The 22336-nt window shown below is 32.6% G+C and overlaps 1 protein-coding gene across 1 annotated transcript in view; it reads right to left on the bottom strand.

Annotated features, from left to right (window-relative positions):
• Window positions 1-22336, bottom strand: part of Katnbl1 (katanin regulatory subunit B1 like 1) — a 35253-nt gene continuing 12917 nt past the window's right edge. Inside the window, exons 2-10 of the mRNA XM_026391895.2 lie at window positions 9034-9164; window positions 7904-7944; window positions 6009-6288; window positions 4707-4825; window positions 4076-4126; window positions 3888-3977; window positions 3452-3541; window positions 2554-2647; window positions 1-1182 (exon numbers count right to left, since the gene is read on the bottom strand). Of these exons, the coding sequence (XP_026247680.1) occupies window positions 1150-1182; window positions 2554-2647; window positions 3452-3541; window positions 3888-3977; window positions 4076-4126; window positions 4707-4825; window positions 6009-6288; window positions 7904-7944; window positions 9034-9150 (915 nt within the window). The 5' untranslated portion in view covers window positions 9151-9164 and the 3' untranslated portion in view covers window positions 1-1149. The remainder of the gene's footprint in view (window positions 1183-2553; window positions 2648-3451; window positions 3542-3887; window positions 3978-4075; window positions 4127-4706; window positions 4826-6008; window positions 6289-7903; window positions 7945-9033; window positions 9165-22336) is intronic.

The raw sequence follows: 22336 nt of genomic DNA, 5'->3' as shown, positions 1-22336 counted from the left end.
AATATTTAGTGAATTTACTCAAATGAAGAAAGTTTACATGATACAGAAATGAAAAATATTAGAAATCTATATACAATAAAAAGTGAATATAAATTAGCCAACTCCATGAACATTTCCAGTTAAACATTAATACAAATACATATTCACCTTTTTCTTTACAGAGATAACACATACGTACATGACATGAACATTCTGGCCAAAAAAAAAAAAAAAAAAAAATATCAGAGCTTCTAAAAACATTCTCAAGTTTCAAAACTAGTATGGAAAATGTTTCAACAGCCTTCTACATGAATGTAAACCCCTGATTTAATTAATTTCATGATTTTACGATGCCAGAACTATGGTTGTTTTTAATTTTTTTTTGTACTGGGTATTGAACTCAGGAGTACTTTGTCATTGAGTTATATCTCCAGCCCTTTTTAATTACATATTTTGAGACAAGATCTTGCAAAGTTACTGAGGCTGGCCTTAAACTTGTGATCCTCCTGCCTCAGCTTTCCAAGTGGCTGGGATTACAGGCATGTACCCACCATGCCTGGTGGGTTTTTTTTTATTTTTAAAAAACAGATATTGGTATCATAACACATTGGCTTATTAATAATTAAGGCATTTATATACACAGTATCTCAGTGTGGACAGAACATTTTTAATATTGATTATTTACTATGATGTTTTAAACTTTGAAATTTATTCAACATAAGAAAATAGCTGCACACATTCAAGTGTTTTTTTTATAAAACACAATAAAAAATTAATAATGATTGGTCTTTGTGGTTCCTAGTAATAAGTCCTGCCTTATTTTTTCACATAGTATAAATTATATTCTTATGCAGGACTGCATTAAGACCAATAGTTCTTAAACAATGTTACCAGATAACCACATAAATCCCAAATGCAGCAAAGGCGAACAATCTTTGTAGTGCACTTTCACCTCATTGAAGTTGAAGCTGCTCCGTTTGGATATTTTTCCACTTCAATGTGAAGTAGATTGTTAGGTTTTCATTAGTGGTTTCATTATGTGGCTTTTTAAAAGAAAAAATGGTTTCAGTTTCTTCCACAGTTCATAGTTCTCAGAAGAGACTTGTTTTTGTAAATCATATAATCCAGGATGTTTTGAATAACCAAATGCTCTTTAGTAGACGAAATATCTCAATGCAACTGTAATAAATAAGCATCTACATCCTTAGAGGATAAAACAAAAACATTCCATTAGCCAGCATGGTAAATACAAATACATACAACCCATTTTCTCTTCACTTTTGTTGATTGATTTGCCTTAGTTTCTCTTTGTGGCCTGTAGAAGTTACAAGTCAAGTCTTATATGATATTTTTATATGCATTTGTTTAGCACAGGGCCTGGCACACAGCACACATTCAAGAAATGCCAGTTAAGTGCTGGGTGAATGTTTTGGTTCCTATGCTCAGACCACTCTGCTTTCGTGGTTAAAACTGATAGGAATTTGACCAGCGCTATGTAAACTCAAGGGCTGGAGCTTGATGATAGCCCTCTGTTTTCTACCTCCAAAAAATTACAAATTAATTGAAGGTTTAATTTGGTTTATTATTGGCCTTTTAATATACTGGCCATATTTCACTCAACAGTCTTCAATAATAAGCATAATACCTTGAGACTATGTTCACTATAAAACTTTTCTTAATGTAAAAAATTTAAAAAAAAATTTAAAGCAAATTTTTAAAGAAAGGATCATTTTTTTCAGTTGTACTGTCTAAAATGCAAGGCCTTCTAACAGAAGTGGATATGTATATTCTATTTGAAACAACAAAACTAAATTGATTTGTTTGTATTATCATTAAGAATTCTATAAAGTAAAATCACACAATGTGATAACACATTTGGTTAATGTCATTTTTTTTCTGTTTCTGAATGTATCCAAGAAGAATCCATGATATAAATTCTCTTATTTAGACTGTTTTCTTAAACCAATGAATACATTTATAATTTTGGTTAATGTTCACTTATGATAGTAGTATGCCCCCAAACAATGTTTCTTTACAATAATTTCTTCTGTAATATAATTACCAATGATTTATGGAATTTAAATACTGAAATCCAAACTGGCAACATACCTTTTCCTTTAAGAGACAAATCAATAAAGATCAATGTCAAATTCATTCTGTGAATTAAACTATTCACTTTTTCAAAAAGGATGATATAAAAGCAAAGTAAAAATGAACACTCCAAAACCATTTAATTGTACTCTTCATCTTTTATTTCCTGAGTGTCATTGTCTTTGGTTTGATGTTGTCTTTATCTGAATTTTTAACTTTTTTCAAATATTGCTGTCTGATTGGAACTAGATTATTAAATGCTGTCTGGCACAACATTTCTATGGTTATTTATGAAACATATAATGGCTAATTCCTGTTCTTACTGCCTAGGTCACTGATACATCCAGAGGACTTTAAGCATTTGCAAATATGAGACTGATTTCAGAACTTCTTAGAATAGTACAAAATTATCTGAATAGTTTGTTTATAAATGTACAACAGTATTATTTTTAATGTCTAACATTAAATTTAAATATAGATTACCTTAGCTATATTACCAGTATATCCTGGAACCAAAGTAAGATGGTTTTCTTGTTCCCACAAGCCACTTAATTGTTGTTTTAAAATCTGAATATTTCTAGGAGGAAAAAAAGAAGAGAAACAAATAGTGGGATATGAACTTTGACAGTAAACACAATCTAATGAAAAGAATTTTTAATTTTGTTAAATTTTACAAGGAGAAAACTACATTATTTAAAGTCAAGTAACTATTTAAAATAGGACATGTCAATCACAGAAATTCAAGGTTATTTAGCTGTCCAAGTAGATAAGAAAACAACTAAGAATTTACAGCATTGGACAATCTGTTCTTGGGTATGAAATGGGAAATTTTGAGAGCTTATAGAGAAAAATCAATGGGTGTTAAGGAAATTAGGAAATTTTTGCAGCTTCATGACAATCTGGCTCATTTAGTCAATACCAACACATTTTTACAGTAAGATAATACTCAAATTATGATTATAATATAGTTTTTACAATTGTAATCAACATCAGACTCCCAGGTTAATGTCTAGATAACCAAAGAACCCTGCAGAATTCCTCCATTCCTTATTCCCCTCCCCTACTCACAGAATGGATATGGGGGTTAAGCCACTGTTGTGCTTTTTCTTTCTAAAATGAAGGGTAGGTTCTGCTAGGAGGGATATAGGGGATTACTGGGCTCTGGAATTTAATTTCCATGTGTGATTTTCACAAATGAACAGTGTTAATATTTCTTTGAAAATGAACAGAATAAATATTATACACTGATGATCATGGGATAAAATTACCACCTTGTTTAAAGTTGCTTTCCTGAAGAAAACTTAGCAAAAAATTATCTTTTTGCTATTTGTGGTGTTGGGGATTGAACCCAGGATGAATTTATCTTCAAAGTCATACTCACCCATCACTTATAATTTCTGTTTTGGATGATAGTTCTGACCACCACCTTTTTATTACAGCTTGAAGCCAGTTTAAACCAACTATCACATATCTGAAATGACATTATATTACAAAATTCGAGTGTTTTCATCCAAGAAGCCTTTATAAAGATGATACTGTCCCCCCAAACACACATACACACTGACCTTGCCCCTTTTAAAAAATTTCAGTACTTTTATGTCATATTTCTTAAAACTATATTTTATGTAACTTGTTTATAGAAGCTTCTATAATTGTTCTTCAGTCATTTCACATTCTTTTCCTAATTTACTATAAGCTCCTTGAAAACAGAAACCATGGATAGTCCATGGAGCCAAATCCACTACTATGTACTCAAAACACACAAAATCAAGGATGTTGAAAGAGAAAACTGAATTAAAATTTAGATTAGCACTTACTCTTCAAATTTGCTTTTAAGTAATGACTTTACAAGAGGCAATAAGTCTACACAGCAGCCAAGTGAGATATATTGTTTTTCTTCCTGTAAACTAAAAGAAATCCTTAAGTTATGAAATTATAAACAGGCCACAAATTGTCCTTCTTTAAGCTTACATTACTTTTTTTTCCTAAAAAATACTAATTTTACCTATTAGTGAGTACAGGCAGGCAATCTACCACAACTCCAAGATCTTCTATCCTGGGGGTACAAAAAGGATAGCATTGCTTAGAGAGCCAAATTCCTTATTTACTTTCATATTATAATCATCATACTGGCTTTTAGAAATTTATTAACAAATAATCCCAGTGTCTATGATGAGTCAGATATTGAAATACAGCAGAAAACAAAGAGATAGGACTTGCATCATTCCACTTCTGTGTGTGTGTAGGAGGTAGGGGTGGGCTTGCAGAGATAGATAATAAACAAACAAGTAGAAATATACAAAGTTAGGTTGATGATGATAAATGCTATGGAGAAAAATAAAACAAGGAGGGAGACAGGGAGTTAAGAAATAACTATTTTTAAATAAGATAACTGAGGAAGTCCTCCAAAAGGTAACATTTGAGAGACCTGAATAAAATGAAGGTAATATACAGAAGGTTTTCTGTATTCTGATTACTCTTAGACTGGTGATGAATGTAATTTAAACCATACTGTCTCTATGGAAACTAAACATAGAAGTTTTTAGCTGATAAAAGCATAAAAAAAACAAGAGGCATTTCTAATATCACATTGAAAATTACTTGTACTGAACTAAGAGCATAAAGGGCACACTTACCTCACCAAATAAGCTACAAGTTCACTTATACTTCTCTTTCTCCAGAAAGTTAAAGCTACATTCAGTCTCAAATTCCTGCTAAACAAAACTTGGGCCATTGTTTCATGATCCTGAGAAACCTGAAAGGCAATAATCTAGTTTGTTAAAAAGCACACTGAAACATGATATTAAACTATTTTTTTCAATGGAAACAGTCTACTGACATAGTTTTAAATTATGCAAAGGTGACTCCTTATACTGGGCTCAAAAAAGAATACTGCAGTTGAACATAGTAAACAAATGATGTGAACAAATATAAAGTCTTTTTTTTTCCTTGCTACCATTTTTCTTTTAAAACCCAATAATTTATATGACAAATTACTTTTAGCTATTTATAAGTGTGAATAAAAGGAAAAGGTAAGCATAGGCTAGACATTAACAACTGAATGGTATAAGAAAGAAACGACAAAAATTTAGTTCTGTGACAAGCAATATAATATCATTTAAATGTGTCTACTTCTATGTAATAAGGCAATACAATTATATTGTGAGAAGTTTAAAACAGAGCTAAATAAGATCAAAACTGGATACTCTCTACTGGCCTACAAAAACATTCAGTTTCACTCCCCAGAAATAATCACAGCTAATAGACTGGCATGTATCTTTCTGAACCATATTCTGACAAATAGGTACATATGATTATACTCTGAAAAAATAAAATAAAATCTACATTTTTTAAAGCCTTGCTTTTTCACTTATATGAACAATTTCAACATCAAAACATAGACTGACCTCATTTTTAATAGCAAATTCTCCAGTCTTTATATATCATGGTTTGTTTAGATTGATTTTGGTTTTTACTATGTATCAGTGAACATCCTGATGTATGTAAATATGTGCACTTTTATTATGATTAATTTTATAATTAGAACAGCTAGCAGGTTTGCCTGAATAAAACTTCTACTAGGCAATTCTGAGAGCTCAACAAACTGTGCCTAGATAATAGGCTTTGGTGATCCACTTTTTAGGCAAGATTTGTCTTTTTCCTTTAGTTTACACCTCTATTGGCCAACCTGTCATTCTGGATATTTACAGCAGCTTGTCAAGCATTTCACTAAATCTTATATATTGCTAGATTAGAGAAATGGAAGAAATCATTGATTCAAATTTGGTTAATCTAGAAAATTATCTGAGGGAATTACTATCACTCAAATAAGCCTGTATTCAATGAGTGGTAAATTATTATGATAGAAGAATAAGCCAAACAAATAGCCAATAATATCACAGGAATAAAACTAAACATGATTTAGAAAAATTTCTTACCTCGGAAAAAAACCCACTGTATTTAGATGATGGGCTTTCTGTCTGTGAAGTACCAGAGTCACTGGAGTTAACCAAATATGTTCGACTATCATGGTGTAATTTTTCAGGTAGGTGGCCTGCACAAGCCAGTTCATTTTCTTTATTTGCCATGTCACAGCCCCCACTTATAGGGGACTGTTTTTTTCTGTAACAAGGATTTGGAAAAGGATGCTGAACTTTCTTTCTGCGATAGATCACCTTTCGTAGTTTATCTGGGCTTTTCACAGCTTGGCCAACTGTTCTGTAATAAGAATTTGTTTTCTTAAGTGAAAAAAAATATAAAAACTTTTTAAGTTTTTAAACAGAGATTTAATAGGCCATGTTTTGTGACTGTATTCTAATAAAATTAGAAGTAATTAGAATTTAAAAAGTGTTAACTATTAGTTATAGAGGAAAATAAAAAAGAAGTTACAAATTACATGGAAAACAATGAAAAAAAAAAGACCAGATGAAAATAAAGACATAACTAGATACTTTTTAAATGAAATAGTAAAAGGCCATTTGGGAAAAAGAAAATTACAACTTTTTTGAGATATCTACTCTTTCTCTGACAAAGTGATAAACTGCCAGTTTGAATATTTTTAACATAATTTTGATAAAGGAGAAGTATATTTAATTTGAGTATGACTGAACACAACAGAGCAAACCTTACATACTGTGGTCCTCAAATGTTTTGGTATCAGGATGCCTTGCACTCTTAAAAATTTTCAGGGCTTAAAAAAATTTTTTATGTGGGTAATATGTACTAATATTAATGGTATTAGAAACTAAAACTGGGAAAATTTAACTCATTTTAAAAATAATAGACTTATTACATATTGTTATGGTATGAATCTTAAAAGTCCCTCAGAGGCCCATATACTAAAGGTTTGGTCAATAGGCTGAGGTGCTATTAGGAAGGGTTAGAATCTTTACAAGGTGGAGGAGCCTGGTAGAAGAAAGGTCATTTGGAGAATGCCCTTGAAAGTGATATTGGGATCCTGGATCCTTCCTCGATTTTTCCCTTCCTAACTGCAACAAGACAGTTACTTTTGCCACATGCTTCCCACCATGATGTACTGCTTTGCCACAGACCCAAAGGCAACAGGGCCAAATGACCATAACCTCTGAAATGGGAAGCCAAAATAAATCTCTCCACCTTATACCTTTTTTATTTCAGGTGTTTTTGCTGACCAACATTCTTCTCACAGAATATTTTACCAACCCTTTCCCCTAAGCAAACAAACAAAAACAAAAACAACTATTTTATAAATCAAAAAACAAACAAAAACAAGTGACAACAATGTTTTACGTTTTTGCAAATCTTTAATATTTGGTTTAAGAGGAGACAGCTGTATTCTCATTTCTGCTTCTGCATTTAGTCTCTTATGATATCAAATGTCATGTCACCTCTAGAAAACTATCATACCATTTTCAGGAGAGTGAATATAAAGAAAAATATGTTTTAGTATTGTTATGAAAATAGTTTTGACCTCACAAAGTCTCTGAAATGATTTCAAGATCCCTAGGTTCTTGGATCACACTTTAAAAACCAGTGCTTTTGTAGGAAAGTCATTTTAGAGTTAGGCAGATCTAAAAATGTATGCCATGTTTACCACTTTTTGACCGATCCTGAACAAATCAGTTTTCTTATCTGACCTTAAGTTTTCTCACCATTATGGGTAATGATACTTATTGAGTAGGATGTTTGAAGGGAAAGGAGATAATATTGATATCTGTATTAGTGTAGCCTGGAACAAAGGAAGTGTTTAATAATAACTTAACTATTATAACAGAATATTTATTTTCCCCATATTTTCATTGTTCCCCAACTTTTGATATTTGCTGTTGCACACAAACTTTAAAAAAGTTCTTACCTATTTATATAAGCAGCCAACTGTTTTGGAGATTTCTTAACCTGAAAAAAAGAAAGTAAACAGTTGTGGCACATTAAATTCTTTAATAGGGTTATATGTCAACTTTATGACTGATGTCAACAAAATTAAAATTCAATAGATATATTTTTGAAGTTAAAAGCTTCTTCTGTCCTAACAATCATTAGGCACAAGCTGGATGCAGTGGTGCACATCTGTAATCCCAGTGACTTCGGAGGCTGAGTCAGAAGGATCATAAGTTCAAAGCCAGCCTTGGCAACTTAGTAAGGCCATAAGCAATTTAGTGAGACCCTGTCTGAAAATATAAAAAGGGTAGGGGATGTGGCTCAGTAGTAAAGTGCTTCTGGGTTCAATCCTTAGCACCAAAAAAAAAAAAAAAAAAAAAAAAAAAAATTAGGTACAACATTGTAGTTAGGTATCCGTGACAAAGCAACACATCCATCTCCCTATTTTTCACACCACTAGTCACATATTATGCTTATAAGGGGCTTAATATGTGAGTTGAGGTTTAGTATTATTTAAAAGAAATTATATCAATACTAACAAACTTTGTAATATTGAACAAAAGGAATCCCAGAGCTTGCTCTTTTTTTTAGAAAATATATTTTAGTTGTCGATGGACCTTTATTTTATTTATTTGTTTATATACAGTGCTAAGAATCAAACCCAGTGCCTCACCTATGCTAGGCAAGACTCTACCACTGAGCTACAACCACAGCCCTTTTATTTGTTCTTTATAGTTATACACAAGAGTAGAATGTATAATGTATTTTGACATATTATACATACATGGAGCATAACTTCCCATTCTTATGGTTGTACATGATGTGGAGTTACACTGGTCATGTACTCATATATGAATATAGGAGAGTTATGTGCAATTCTGAGCTTCCTCTTATACCAAAATATTAGAATTATAGCATATCAAAACAGTATACTTAACAAAAAGTTTTTAGAGCTTTAGGAATGTAATGGCTATACTTCAATAATTCTACTTAATTCTAGCATATTAAGCAAAATTATTACCCTCCCATTAAACAATTTAACCAGAACAATCTATAGACCTGACTATTTAAACTGACCTGCCCATTTCTTAGAAACCATGGACTTACCTCCTTCATGTTCTTATTAGTGAAATTAGAGATCTTTTTTCTAGGAAGATCAATGGAATGATCCTCAATATTATTAGAAAAGTTTCGTTTTTTAACATTGTGGGTTTCAGATGCCATAATCTCTTAAATACCTAAGGAAAATAATAGAAAGTACAAAAAAGAAAAGAATATGATCATTTTTTGTTAGCACATAAACATCAACAGCTTCACACTGTGTAAAAGAGGCATATGAGTTAAACAGAAGACTATCTTATACATTTTAAAACTTTAAACACAAAGGAAACATAAGACAGGGTATTCCAGGAAATTTTTTCTGTTCTCATTTTTTTTCAGTCACAACCAGTTGCAATAATATTATATACTTTTGCCAAAGCAATAGTCAATCTCCCCATTTCCCGTATCACTAGACATTTTGAAGAAATCAGAATTTAGGTCCGTACATTTAAATGGTATTTATAATATCCAAAGGTACAGAAACCTAAAATTTTGGAGCCACATGACTGTAAAATAAAAAGAGAAAACCCTTTGCAACCAGAGGAACCAAAATCAGATTACATACATAAAGTTGACCCCCAAAACAAGTAGACAATCTGACTTGCCCAATGCCTAATCTTTAATTTTTTTTTTCTTATATTCTTGTAGCCTGTTCTCCAAAACTGTCCTTTTCTTTTGGGGGGGGGAAATCAAGCCTCTATTATTTCCTGAATATCCCAAAGTGGTGGAAACAGATGATATCACTACATTTATAAAAAGAGAAAATCAGTGATTTCCCTACTTGTACATTGGTTTTACACAGGAAATTTATTTTAGGTCATATCCTGACCATAAACTCCTCCCTAATTCTTTCTTTATATATTAAAAAGCATTCACTATATGCCAGGTCCTGGAGATAATAGGATTATACTCAGAAATCCTGTTCTAAAGAATCATTTAGGAAGTTTTTTTGAAAACACACCTTATTGAGCCCTAATTTTAAAGACTCTACTCAGTAGATCGCTGGAGCAGAGCCTAAAGCAACTATAATTTTTAAAAAGCTCCATGGGTATTTCTGATGCACATTCCATATTTTCAAAAAATATGCACACACATCAAATTTTGCAAATAATTTTAGGTTATTGTAATATATCCTGCAGCTAAGATAATGAACAGCCTTCCCACCTGTATCTCTAGATTAAGAAACCTTAAGGGTGAGTTTTTTAAAAAAATAAATAATTCCAATAATACCATAAGCATTCTGACAGAAAGGACCTAGACAATCAGCAAAGCTGAAAAGAGAGGACAAACAACATAAAGAGAAAATAGCATGCATAGAACTGAGAGGTATAAAGGAACATGGTTTATTTGGCAATCACTTAAATAGATACATGTGGTTGGGGCTTAGGCTGGAGGCCCATTGGAGCAGAGCGAGATATGAGGCTAGAGAAATAGGCAGCAGATAGACATAAAGGGTTTCTTGCACAATGCTAGCCTTTTTTTTTTTTTTAAATAAAAAAAGGTACTTTTGGGGCTGGGGTAGTGGCTCAGTGGTAGCACGCTCGCCAAGCATACACGAGGCACTGGGTTCGATCCTCAGCACCAAATAAATGTAAAATAGATTGTGTCCACCTAAAACTAAAAAATAAATATTAAGAAAAGGTACTTTTAAGTTAAGTATAATGGACTGAACACATATGATTACTTCTATCCTTTCCTAAAAGCCATTAAAATAACAGTAGAGTTTTTTTTTTTTTGAGAGAGAGAGAGAGAGAGAGAGAATTTTAATATTTATTTTTTAGTTTTTGGTGGATATAACATCTTTGTTTGTATGTGGCGCTGAGGAGCGAACCCGGGCCGCATGCTACTGCTTGAGCCACATCCCCAGCCCCATAAAAGGCATAAAACCTATGAGGACAAAGAAAACATGAGATGAAAGCAACATTTACAAACTGCAAAGCCAAAGTGGTCCTTGACTTGGCAGATCTGAGAAACCCAAATTCTAAATCTGTAAGAAAGGTGAAAAGCAGAATTCCTTAAAGCAGAATTGACAATAGAAGCAGACAGATTGAATATCTATTTAAGACACATTTGAGAAATCCAAATCCTGAATCAGCAATGAGGAAAGGTGAAAAGCAGAACCCCTTAAAGGGTTAGGAATTGGCAATATTTACTCAAGAAGTGGGGAAAAAGGTAACCATAAAAAAAGTAGATGGATTGAATATTTAATGCATAGTTAGTTTCCTTCTCCATTCTAGAAAAAGACTAGAGTTTTATTCTACAGGAAATGTAAATCAGAGTCCTTGGGATGGGAAACACCAAGCATAAATATGGTTAAGAGGAACATATTCTGAATCAGAGGAATCAATTAAAAGTTTATATGCTAAATGATCAATCATTTCACCTTTTTTCTATCACTGAAAAAAAAAGAGGGCAGAAGATGCTTTGGGAACTCTGACAGCCCTATAGGAATAAACACACATACATACACACACACACACACACACACACACAAAAAAAAATGTCATTATGGTGATCAGAGCTCCCAAAGAACTGCTCTACATCTTGATTATGGTGGTTGTTACCTGTGAAAATTAATAGAACCATACACTAAAGGAAGTAATTTTTTCTTCTCTTTTCTTTCTCTCTCTCTCCTTTTCTTTCTTTCTTTCTTTCTTTCTTTTTTTTTTTTTTGGTGGCTCTGGAGATTGAAACCAAGGATGCTCTACCTCTCTCTGAGCTTTACACCCTATAGCTCATTGTAATTTTATTTTGAGACAGGGCCTCATGAAGTTGCCTCTGCTGGTTTCATACAGTTGATCCTCCTGCCTTAGGCTCCTGAGTTGCTGGAATTTCAGGTCTGTGCTACTCCCTGTAGGGGTGAATTCAAGGATGAATTTTAATTTTGCATAAATTATACTTCAATAAACCTGACTTTAGAAAACACTTTCAAGAGAGAATATGAAAATATATCCATGAGATGGAAATGAGAAAAAACAAACCAACAAAATGATTGTTGGGAAATTAAAAACAATAATATAGTAGAAAAACTCAACAGAAGATGGAAGAGAAAGCCAAGGATCTTTCCTAGAACATAGGGCAAAAAAGATTAAAAACAAGCAAAATCAGAAGTTGGGTTTTAGGGATCCAATAAAGGAATATGATAAAGAGTAGAGAAAAAATAAGAAATTTTAAAAGAAAACTGTACAAGTTTGAGTGACATGAATTTCCCAATAAAAAAGGCACGCTTTGAGTTATATAATGGAAGAAAAGGCACATCACTGTCAAATTTCAGAGCACCAGAAAAAGGTACAGAAGGTGAAAATCTATAACAAAATGAAAAATATGCCCTCAAATTCAAGCCTGTTCATACATAACTGATAAAGATAAGGAGCAATGACTAAAATTCTCAGGCAACTTAAAATTTTACATATAGCCAAATTATCAATCAAATCTGAGGGATGAAAGAACATATCTGCAGATATTCAAAGCTGGAAAAAAAAATTCTTCCCAGTAAGCAATAAAGGGAGGGCGACAACAAGAAATGGAGGTGTAACAGGAGAGATGGAATCGACTTCCCAGGACAGTCATAAAGGAAAATCTCAAGATAAAAAGGTTGTTCACCAGGAGTAGAGGACAACCAGTCTATATCAGAGCAGGTTAGGATTAGAAGAGTAGTCGCCACAAAACAACCACCTGATGTTCACTAGAGATGGAGATAACTGGGAAAAGTCAAAAGAAAGCAGTACATATTTTTCAAGTGCTAAAAGAAAAAAAATGCAATCCAGAATTCTGTAGGCAGAGAAAATATTCTTCAGGAATGAAGGAGAAACCAAAGCACTCTAAGATGAAAGAAAATTAAGATGACTTCTCACCAGCAGACAGACCTTAAAAGAACAGTTAAAAGAAGTTCTATTCAGTTGAATAAAAACAAAAAGGAAATGATAAAATAATAAATATTAGAACATCAAGGAGGTAGAAAGAAAATGGTAACTGAAAAAATACAGGTAAATGCAATAGACTTCTGTTCTCAAGTTTTCTAAATTACTTTTGATGGCTGAAACAAAATTTATATGATGTGGTTCACAACATAAGCAGATAAAGTATTTAAGACAATATGGTGGAAGAAAAAAAGGGACACTTTGCTCAAACTAGTAAAAGGACAAACACCAGTAAATTGTGTTAAGATATGCATATATAAGGTACTATCTTATGAATTAATTGTATGATGTCTATAAGAAATTCACTTCAAATATGATTTAAACAGAAAGTAAAAGGGAAGAAAAAAATGTATAGTGTAAATGTGAACTTCCAAAAGCAGAAGTGGCTATATTAATATCACATAAATATGTTAGAGAAAAGAAAATTACCAGAGACATAGAAAAAACTTATCGAATGACAAAAGGGCTTATCCATCAAGCAAGCATAGCAATGTTACATGTGCACCAAATAATGCAGGTGAAATATACATGAAACAAAAACAGGGCTGAAAGGAGAAAGGGACAAATTCACAATACTTGAGGACTTCAATGTCCCCTCTCACCAACTAACAGAACAACTGAAGAGAAATTCTCATCACATAAACCAACAGGATCACATCAACATTTATAGAATATTCCACCCAATACATACACATTATTTTGAAATGTGATAGGACAAATACCAAGATAGAATATATCCTGAGCTATAAAACAAACCATAATAAATTTATTTCTGTGGAACATAGCTAAAATAGTTCTGAGGGAAATTATAGGACTAAAATGGATATAAGAGGAAATATCTGAGATCAATAATCTAGGCTCTTACCTAAAGAACCTTGAAAAAAGAAGGGCAAAAGAACCATAGGCAAGCAGAAGGAAGGACACAGTAGGGAACAGAAATCAATAAAAGTGAAGAAAAATAATCAATGAAACATAGTTGGTTCATTGGGAAAAAAAAAAAAAAGGAAAACAAAAAACTAGCAACCTCCAGGGAGACTGACAAAGAAAAATAAGAGATATGAATTCCCAGTGTCAGGAATGGACAAAAGATATTACTACGGGCTCTACAAATATTGAAAGGCAGTAAGAAAACACTAACTAGTCTACAAACATAAATTTGCTAAGTTAAAGGAAGAGGGTTAATTTCTATTTAAAAAACAACAACTAACTGGATATGGTGGTGTACAACTGTAAAACCAATGACTTGGAAGTCTGAGGCAGAAGGATCACCAAGTAAAATGCAAGCCTCAGTAACTTGGTGAGACCCTCAGCAACTCAGCAAGACCCTGTCACAAATCAAAAAATACAAAAGACTGGGGATGTTGCTTAGTAGTAAAACACCCCTGGGTTCAATTCCCAGTACCAAGAAAATAAAGTTTAGAAATAAAAAAACTACTACCACTCATATAATATGAATAGCCCTGTAACCATTAAGGAAACAAACAAAACACACAGATACAGGCAAAAATATGTATGTGTTTTTTTTTTTTTTTTTTGGTGGGGATGGCGTGTGCTAGGGATCAAGCCCAGGGGCTAGGCATCACTCTAACACTGAGCTGTATCCTTAGCCCCTTAAACTTATAAATTTAAAAACTATCAACAGAAATCTCTAAGCCCAGATGATTTTGGGGGAGAAAATAGAAGAGCAGGGAAGATGTCCCAGCTTATTTTATTAATTTAATATTATTATTCTGATACAAAAACAATACAAAAAGGGAAAACTTAAAATATTAGCAAATGGAAGTCAGCAATACAAAAAAAAAAAAAAGGAATTACATTGCATAACTAAGTAGGATTAATTCCAAGGATGCAACACTGGTTCTATATTCAAAAACCAGTCTGTTATTTATTATATTAACAAACTTAAGAAGAAAAATTAAATAATCATATCAACTTATGCAGAAAAGGCATTTGACAAAATTCAGTACCCATTCATCATAAAATATTTTCAGAAAAATAGGAATAGAGAAGACCTTCCTAAACTTGATTAAAAAAAAAAAACACAAATAGGTGTAAACCTAATAAAACTATATAATACTTGTAATGCTGAAAAATACAAAATTCTGAATCAGAGATCTAGTAGAGAAAAATTATGTTCATGAACTAAAAGACTCAAAATGGTAATCAATTTTCCCCAAACTGAAATATGGGTTTAATGCAACTTCCATAAAAATTCCAGCAGGATTTCTTGTAGATATCAACAATATTATTCTAAAATTTAATGGAAACATAGGGGATTAGAATATCCAAAACAATTTCAAAAGAGAAGAAAGAGGAAGTAATCAGTCTACCCTATTTCAAGACTTACTATGCAGCTTCAGTACTCAAAAGACTGTGATATTGGTGTGAAACAGATACACAGCTCAATGGAACAGATAACCCAGAAATACTCAAATAGATATATTCAACTGATTTTTGAAAGCAGCACAAAAGAAAACTAATGGAAAAAAAGGAGTCTTTTCAACAAGTGGAGAAAGGAAAACATGTCTACAAAAAATCTTGCACATGAATTTTCATAGTATCATTATTTTTAATAACAAAGGAAACAACCAAATACCCATCAAACAATGAACAGATAAACAAAATATGATGTCCACACAATGGAATATTACTGAAGTACAGAAGCAGAATAACATAGATGAATGTTTAAAACATTATGCTAAGTGAAATAATTCAGTTACTGAAAGGCCATATCGCATGATTCATTTATATAAAAGGTTTAAAATAGACAAATCTATAAACAGAAAATAAACAATTGCTTTTCTATGCATTTAAATGTTTAAACTATATGATAAATGAATTATATCTTTGTGTTTTTTTTGGTACAAGGGATTGAACTCAGGGGCACTTAACTACTGAGTCACAACCCCAACCCTTTTTTATATTTTATTTAGAGACAGGGCCTCACTAAGTTGCTGAGCCTGGCCTTGAACTCACAATCATTCTGCCTCTACCTCCTGAGCTGCTGGGATTAAAGGCATGTGCCACCACACTTGGCAAGTGAAAATATCTTAATAAAGCTGTCACAAAATATTTTTTTAAATGGTGAAACTATCAGAAAAAAGAAGAAGAAAGTATTTGGGATCTTGGACTTTAAAAAAAAGGCAAATTGGTCTTTAAAAAAATTCAAAAGCATGATCCAAGAAAACATGATAAACTCAATTTCATAAAAAATTAAAAACTAAATGAAAAATTATATCCCATCTGATTCAAATGTATGATATGTCAAGATCATTGTACTGTCATGTGTAACTAATTAAAACAAATAAAAAAAAGAAAAGTAAAAAAAATTAAAAACTTTCGGGCTGGGGTTGTAGCTCAGTGGTAGAGTGCTTGCCTCGTAAGCATGAGGTACTGTGTTCAATCCTCAGCACCACATTAAAAAAATAAATAAATAAAAACAAAGATATTGTGTCCATCTACAACTAAAAAAATTTTTTTAAATTAAAAACTTGCTTGGCAAATGAGAACTTGGTAGGAACATGAAAAGACAAGCTACAGACTGGCAGAAAATATTTGCAAACCACATATTCCATAAAGGACTAGTATCTTGAATATATAAAGAATTCTCAAAATCAACATTAAAACCTCCAAACATCCAATTAGTAAATGGGCAAAGAGCATGCTAATTCTAAATATACATTTTTTTCCACCAAAAAGAGGGAAGAAAAAAAAAGACACTTCACTAAATAGGATATAAACATGGCAGTTAAGCATATTCAATATCATTAACCATTAGATAAATGCAAAAAAAATGACATATTGCTACACAGCTATCAGAATAGCTACAATAAAATAAAAATAGTGACAATACAAAATACCGACAAGGATACAAAGAAAAAGGATTTCTAGTGGAAATGCAAAATGGCATAGCTAAACATTTTAGCTATTTCTTTAAAAAATTAAAGACGTAGCCAGGTAAGGTGGTGCTTGCCTATAATTCCAGCTACTCTAGAGGATGAAGCAGCAGGACTGCAGGTTCAAGGCCAACTTGGGCAATTTAGGAGACCCTGACTCAAGATAAAAAACAAAAAGGGAAGGGGGGTGTAATTCAGTGGTAGAGTGCCCATAGATTCAATCCCCTGTACGGACAACAAAACAAACAAACAAAAAACCCTGCCTAAAAATGTTAACTACCATATGATCCAGCAATCACAATCCTGAAAATCTATCCCAGAGAAATAAAAATTTATTTCACATAAAAATTCATCATGGCTGGGAATGGTGGCACATATGTGTAATCCCAGCTACTCTGGAGGCTGAGGCAGAAGGATTGCAAGTTCAAAGCCAGCCTCAGGACTTTAGCAAAGTCCCTATCCAACTCATCAAGATGCAGTTTCTAATAAAAAATAAGAAGGGCTGGGGATATGGCTCAGTGGTTAAGAGCCCCTGGATTCAATTACTGGTTAAAAAAAAAAAATCATCATGAATGTTTCTAGTGGTTTTATTCATAATAGTTTAAAACTTCAAACAACCTAGATTTCCTCTGATAAGTAAATGGCTAAACAAATTCTGATAGATCAATACCATTAACTATAACCCAGCAATAAAGTAGAATGAACTACTGAAATATATAATAACTTGGATGAATCTCCAGAGGATTATGCTGAATGGAAGAACTTAGCCCCAAATGGATTCATACTACATTAATCCATTTATAGAGCATTTGTGAAACAAACAAACAAAATTTACAGAAATGCATTAGTGGTTGCTAAGTATTAAAGGGAAATTTATAAGTACCTCAAAATAAATTGGTTAATTAAAAAAGTGAGCTGGGCATGTGGTACACACCTATCATTCCAGCAACAGGAGGCTGAGGCAGGAGGATTGCAGTTTGAAGCCTGCCTAGGCAACTTAGTGAGAATGTGCCTCAGGGGTAGAGCACTTGCCTATTATGCACAAAGCACTAGTTCAAGCCCCAGTACATCAAAAAATACAAAATAAAAAAGTAATACAAATTATAATCAGTATAAGCTGTTAAAATCCGTTAGATGAATGTGTATTACAAAAAACTTAGAATTAATATACTGACTTAAAAATATTCTGAATTCCCTAATACCAAAACCAAAGACATTGTAAGAAAACTATCAATTTCTCACGAACACTGATAAAATACTCAACAAAATATTAGCAAATCAAACTCAACAATGTATAAAAGACTAAATACATCATAACCACACTGAATTTATCCTAGGCACAGAAGATTTGATCAGCATTAGAAAATCAACTAATGTAATCCATCAACATCAACAGGTTAGAGAAGAAAAATTACATAATCACATCCAGAGATGTAGAAAAAGCATCTGACAAAATCCAAAAACCATTCAGGACAAAAACTTTTGGTAAAACAGGGGAACTCCCTCAACTTGATAAAGAACACCTAAAAAAACCTATAGGTATTAAGGGTATACATCCTTAATGGTAAAAATTATGGAACTTTTCCACCAGGATTAGAAACAAGGCAACAATGCCCCTCTCACCACAGCTTTTCAATAGTGTATTAGAAGGCCTAGCTAATGCAATAAAGCAAGAAAAAGAAATAAAAAGGCATACAGATTGCCTTTTTCTTTAAACTAATTTCAGTAGCACCGTAAAGAAATATGACTACCTTTGTTCACAGATAATATAATTATCAATAGAGAAAACCTGAAAGAATCAACCAAAAAAAAATCCTGAAACTAATAAGGGATTTACAGCAAGTTATCAAGATACAAGGTTAATATATGAAAGTGATGATTTCCCTATTTACCAGTGATGAACAAAGGGAATTTAAAATTAAGAATCATGACCACTTATATTAGCACTCTCCCCTAAAACAACTGAATTCAAACTAGATCTCCTGAGGAATGACAATAATAGTCAAAACTCTGTTCTCTCAATGAAGTAAAAATGAGCAAGGTATTTAGGTACATTGAACCAAAATAATGACGATAAACATGTTTAACATTATAAGTCTTTGAAACTAGAGAAATTAGAGAAAAAATAAATGAAAGGAACCAACTGACTCAACTTCCCTCTTCTCTTTATCTATAATGTGTGTGAAAGTTATGGTTAAGTGAAAGAAGCCAGACACTTTTAAAAGAGCACATCTTATATTACATGATTCCATTTATATGAAATGTCCATAAAATTAAAAATTTATAGACCAAAATTAGATTAGTAGTTATTTTAGGCTGGAGAGGGAGTGGGTGTAACTGCATATGGGCACAAGCTAAAACTATACTGGGGATGATAACTGTAAAATCTGTTCATCTATACAATGAATCAAATATTTAAAACATTAATTTTATGGAATATATGTAATACTTCAATGAAGTTTTTTATTTTAAGTGGAAGAAAATTATCAAAATTTTAATAATAAAACCTCATTGCAAATTCATGTTTCATGAAATCTGATAGCATCTTTTAAGGGCAGTAATATAGGATTATCCTTTTTCTCTCAAGAATATTTACGGTGCTACTGAAATTAGTTTAAAGGTCTCTATATGCTGCTGACATTCTATCTGGTAATAGAACAAAAAAAATCTGAAATGGTCGGCTGGAGTGTAGCTCAGTGATAGAGTGCTTGCCTAGCATGTGTGAGGAGCTGGGTAAATGAGATATTCTGGGACAATATTTAGGGTTTGGGGTTATTGATTCATACCTCCTACATTCAGGTTGGAGCAGTGATTATAGAAAATATAAAGGATGGTCTTTTAGTGAAAAAAGAACAAAAGAAATAAGGTCCTAAGAGAATAAAAACAGACAAGGAGGCTGGGAAGGGACCAATATGCTGACTTAAAACTATTCTGAATATTAAATATTTTCCTAAAGATTATAGTATTTTTCTTGAAAAATAAAACAGCAGTACACAGAAGAAATTGAAAGGATGAATTTTCTTTATATAGTAGGTTTTTCCCACCAGAAAGATAGAAAGGAATTTATTCATATAATCTATCCTGATGGCAGCCAAATCAAGTGGTTAAACAGCTTTAAATGTTCAGAAATTCACAAAGAGAAAAATTCATCACATAGGAATAAAATATGTCTGGACTTTAGTCTATATCTTAAGTTGCAACTCAAGATCAAGCTAATTTAACTTTCCTACATTAACATACCACAGTATACTATTTATATTGTACTTAACTTTGTAATTTCACTAGGCAATTTCTTCTTGAAAAGTTAAACATGGTTGTCTCTAAAGACTCATTCTCAAGTCACCACCATAGTCACTCCTATTATTACAAAGGTGTTTTCTATTTACTTCCTTGAGGATAAAGACAGTTTATAAACACTATTATAATAACAAAATAGATAAGAAATAAACAGGTTTCAGAATTTAAAGCTCCAATCAGCTTTTTTGTTTAACCCCAGTATGCCAAGTAACACATCCAAAGATATTAGCCAGTCAGTGATAGAGCATAAAGCATAGGATGCCATTCCATCACATCTGTTTTTGTTAATTGAAACAAATTATTTTCAAATAGAGTTCAGTCAGCATTTTCAATCTGAATAATCAAATATTAATGTTTTATTCAAGCCAAATGAGTACTAACTTTTGAGAAGACAACAAATGGACAGATAAACATAAGCTATAAGCTTTCTCCCACCCTTCCCTCACTTTATTTGGGTAATCCAAATCTCCTATGAGGAGATTTATAGGACTTAAAGACCAACAAGAGGCAGCTGCCAACCAAAAAAATGACAGGGAAAGATAAATACAGACTTTTTCCCTCAAGAATTTCAGTGAAGGGGAGAGGAGAGAGAAGGTAAAAATGAGATATTCTGGGACAATATTTAGGGTTTGGGATTATTGATTCCTACCTCTTACATTCAGCTATCAGAATCATGCTAACTGCTATGGTAACTGAAATATTTAACAATGAAATTTGGATTAGATTAGAAAACAAGGTGATAAAAACAGACTTAAGAAACCAAGGCTGGGGGCTGGGCATGTGGCTCAAGTGGTAGTGTGCTGGCCTGGCACGTGCAAGGCACTGGGTTCGTTCCTCAGCACCACATGAAAATAAATAAAGATATTGTGTCCACCTAAAACAAAAAAATAAATATTAAAAAAAAAAGAAACCAAGGCTGATCCACATGGGATCAGTGCCTACAATGGAACATTAAAAACACTATTTTCAAAGAATGTTTTTAAAAGTGGAGGAAGGGTCAAACATAATGGTTTTTTAAAACACAGGATATGGGGCTAGAAGTGTTTGCCTAGTATGTGTAGGCCCTAGATTTGATCCCCAGCACGCAAATATAAACAAACATAAATAAAAATAAAACAATACTGAAGGCAAAGTAGGATCCCGGTTTTTCAAACAAGATATAGATAACATATATCCATTCAAAAAGCTCTAAAGCAAAGGAAACAAAAGCAAAAATAGATAAATGTGATTATATTAAACTAAAAAGGTTCTGCAAAGGAAATAATCATCAGAGGGAAGAGACAACCTGCAGAATTTCTGGCCAGGCTTGGTGGCATATACCTGTAATCCCAGCTACTTGTAGGCCGAGACAAGAAAATCACAAGGTTAATGGCAGCCTGGGCAACTTAGCAAGAGCCTGTTTCAAAATGGAAGAGGAAAAAAAGTAGGGCTAAGGATATAGCTCAGTGACAGAATGCCCCTGGGTTCAATCTCCAGTATCCTCAAAAATATAAAAATAAAAAGGGCTAGGGATGTAGTTCATTGGTAGAGTGCTTGCCTAGCATGTACCAGGCCCTGGGTTCTATCCCCAGTACCATAAAGAAAAAATTAAAAATCAAAAATAGTACTACCACATGAACCAGCAATCCCACCACAAGGTATATATCCAAAGCAAATGAATGACAAAAAGATATCTGTACTTCCATATTCATCATTGTGGTACTATTCACAATAACCAAGAGATAACTATTCACACACTAATGTGTCCATTAGTTGGTGACTAGATAAAGAAAACATGTACATATATACAATGGAATATTACATAACCATAAAAAGAATGTAATTGTATAATTTGTCAGGACAGGGATAGAAATGGCGATCATTACAGAAAGACAAATAATGCAAGATCTCATTCATATATGAAATCTAAGAGTTGATCTCATAGGAATTGACAGTAGAATGGTGGTAATCAGAGACTGGAAAGAGTAGGCAGCAGGAAGGAACAGGGAAAAAATTGACCAATAGGTACTAAGTTACAGTTAAATAAGAGTAAGAAGTTCTGGTGTGCTATTTCATAGCAGGGTGACTACAGATAACAATAAGACTGTACTTCTCAAAAGGCTAAAAGAAAGGATTTTTAATGTTTTCACTGTAAAGAAATTATGAATATTTGAGTGGACAGGTATGTTTAACCTGATTTCAACATTGTACAATGAA

The sequence above is a fragment of the Urocitellus parryii genome, chromosome 6 (genome assembly GCF_045843805.1).
Source record: "Urocitellus parryii isolate mUroPar1 chromosome 6, mUroPar1.hap1, whole genome shotgun sequence".
NCBI lineage: Eukaryota > Metazoa > Chordata > Mammalia > Rodentia > Sciuridae > Urocitellus > Urocitellus parryii.
This window is presented reverse-complemented; position numbering and strand designations above follow the sequence as displayed.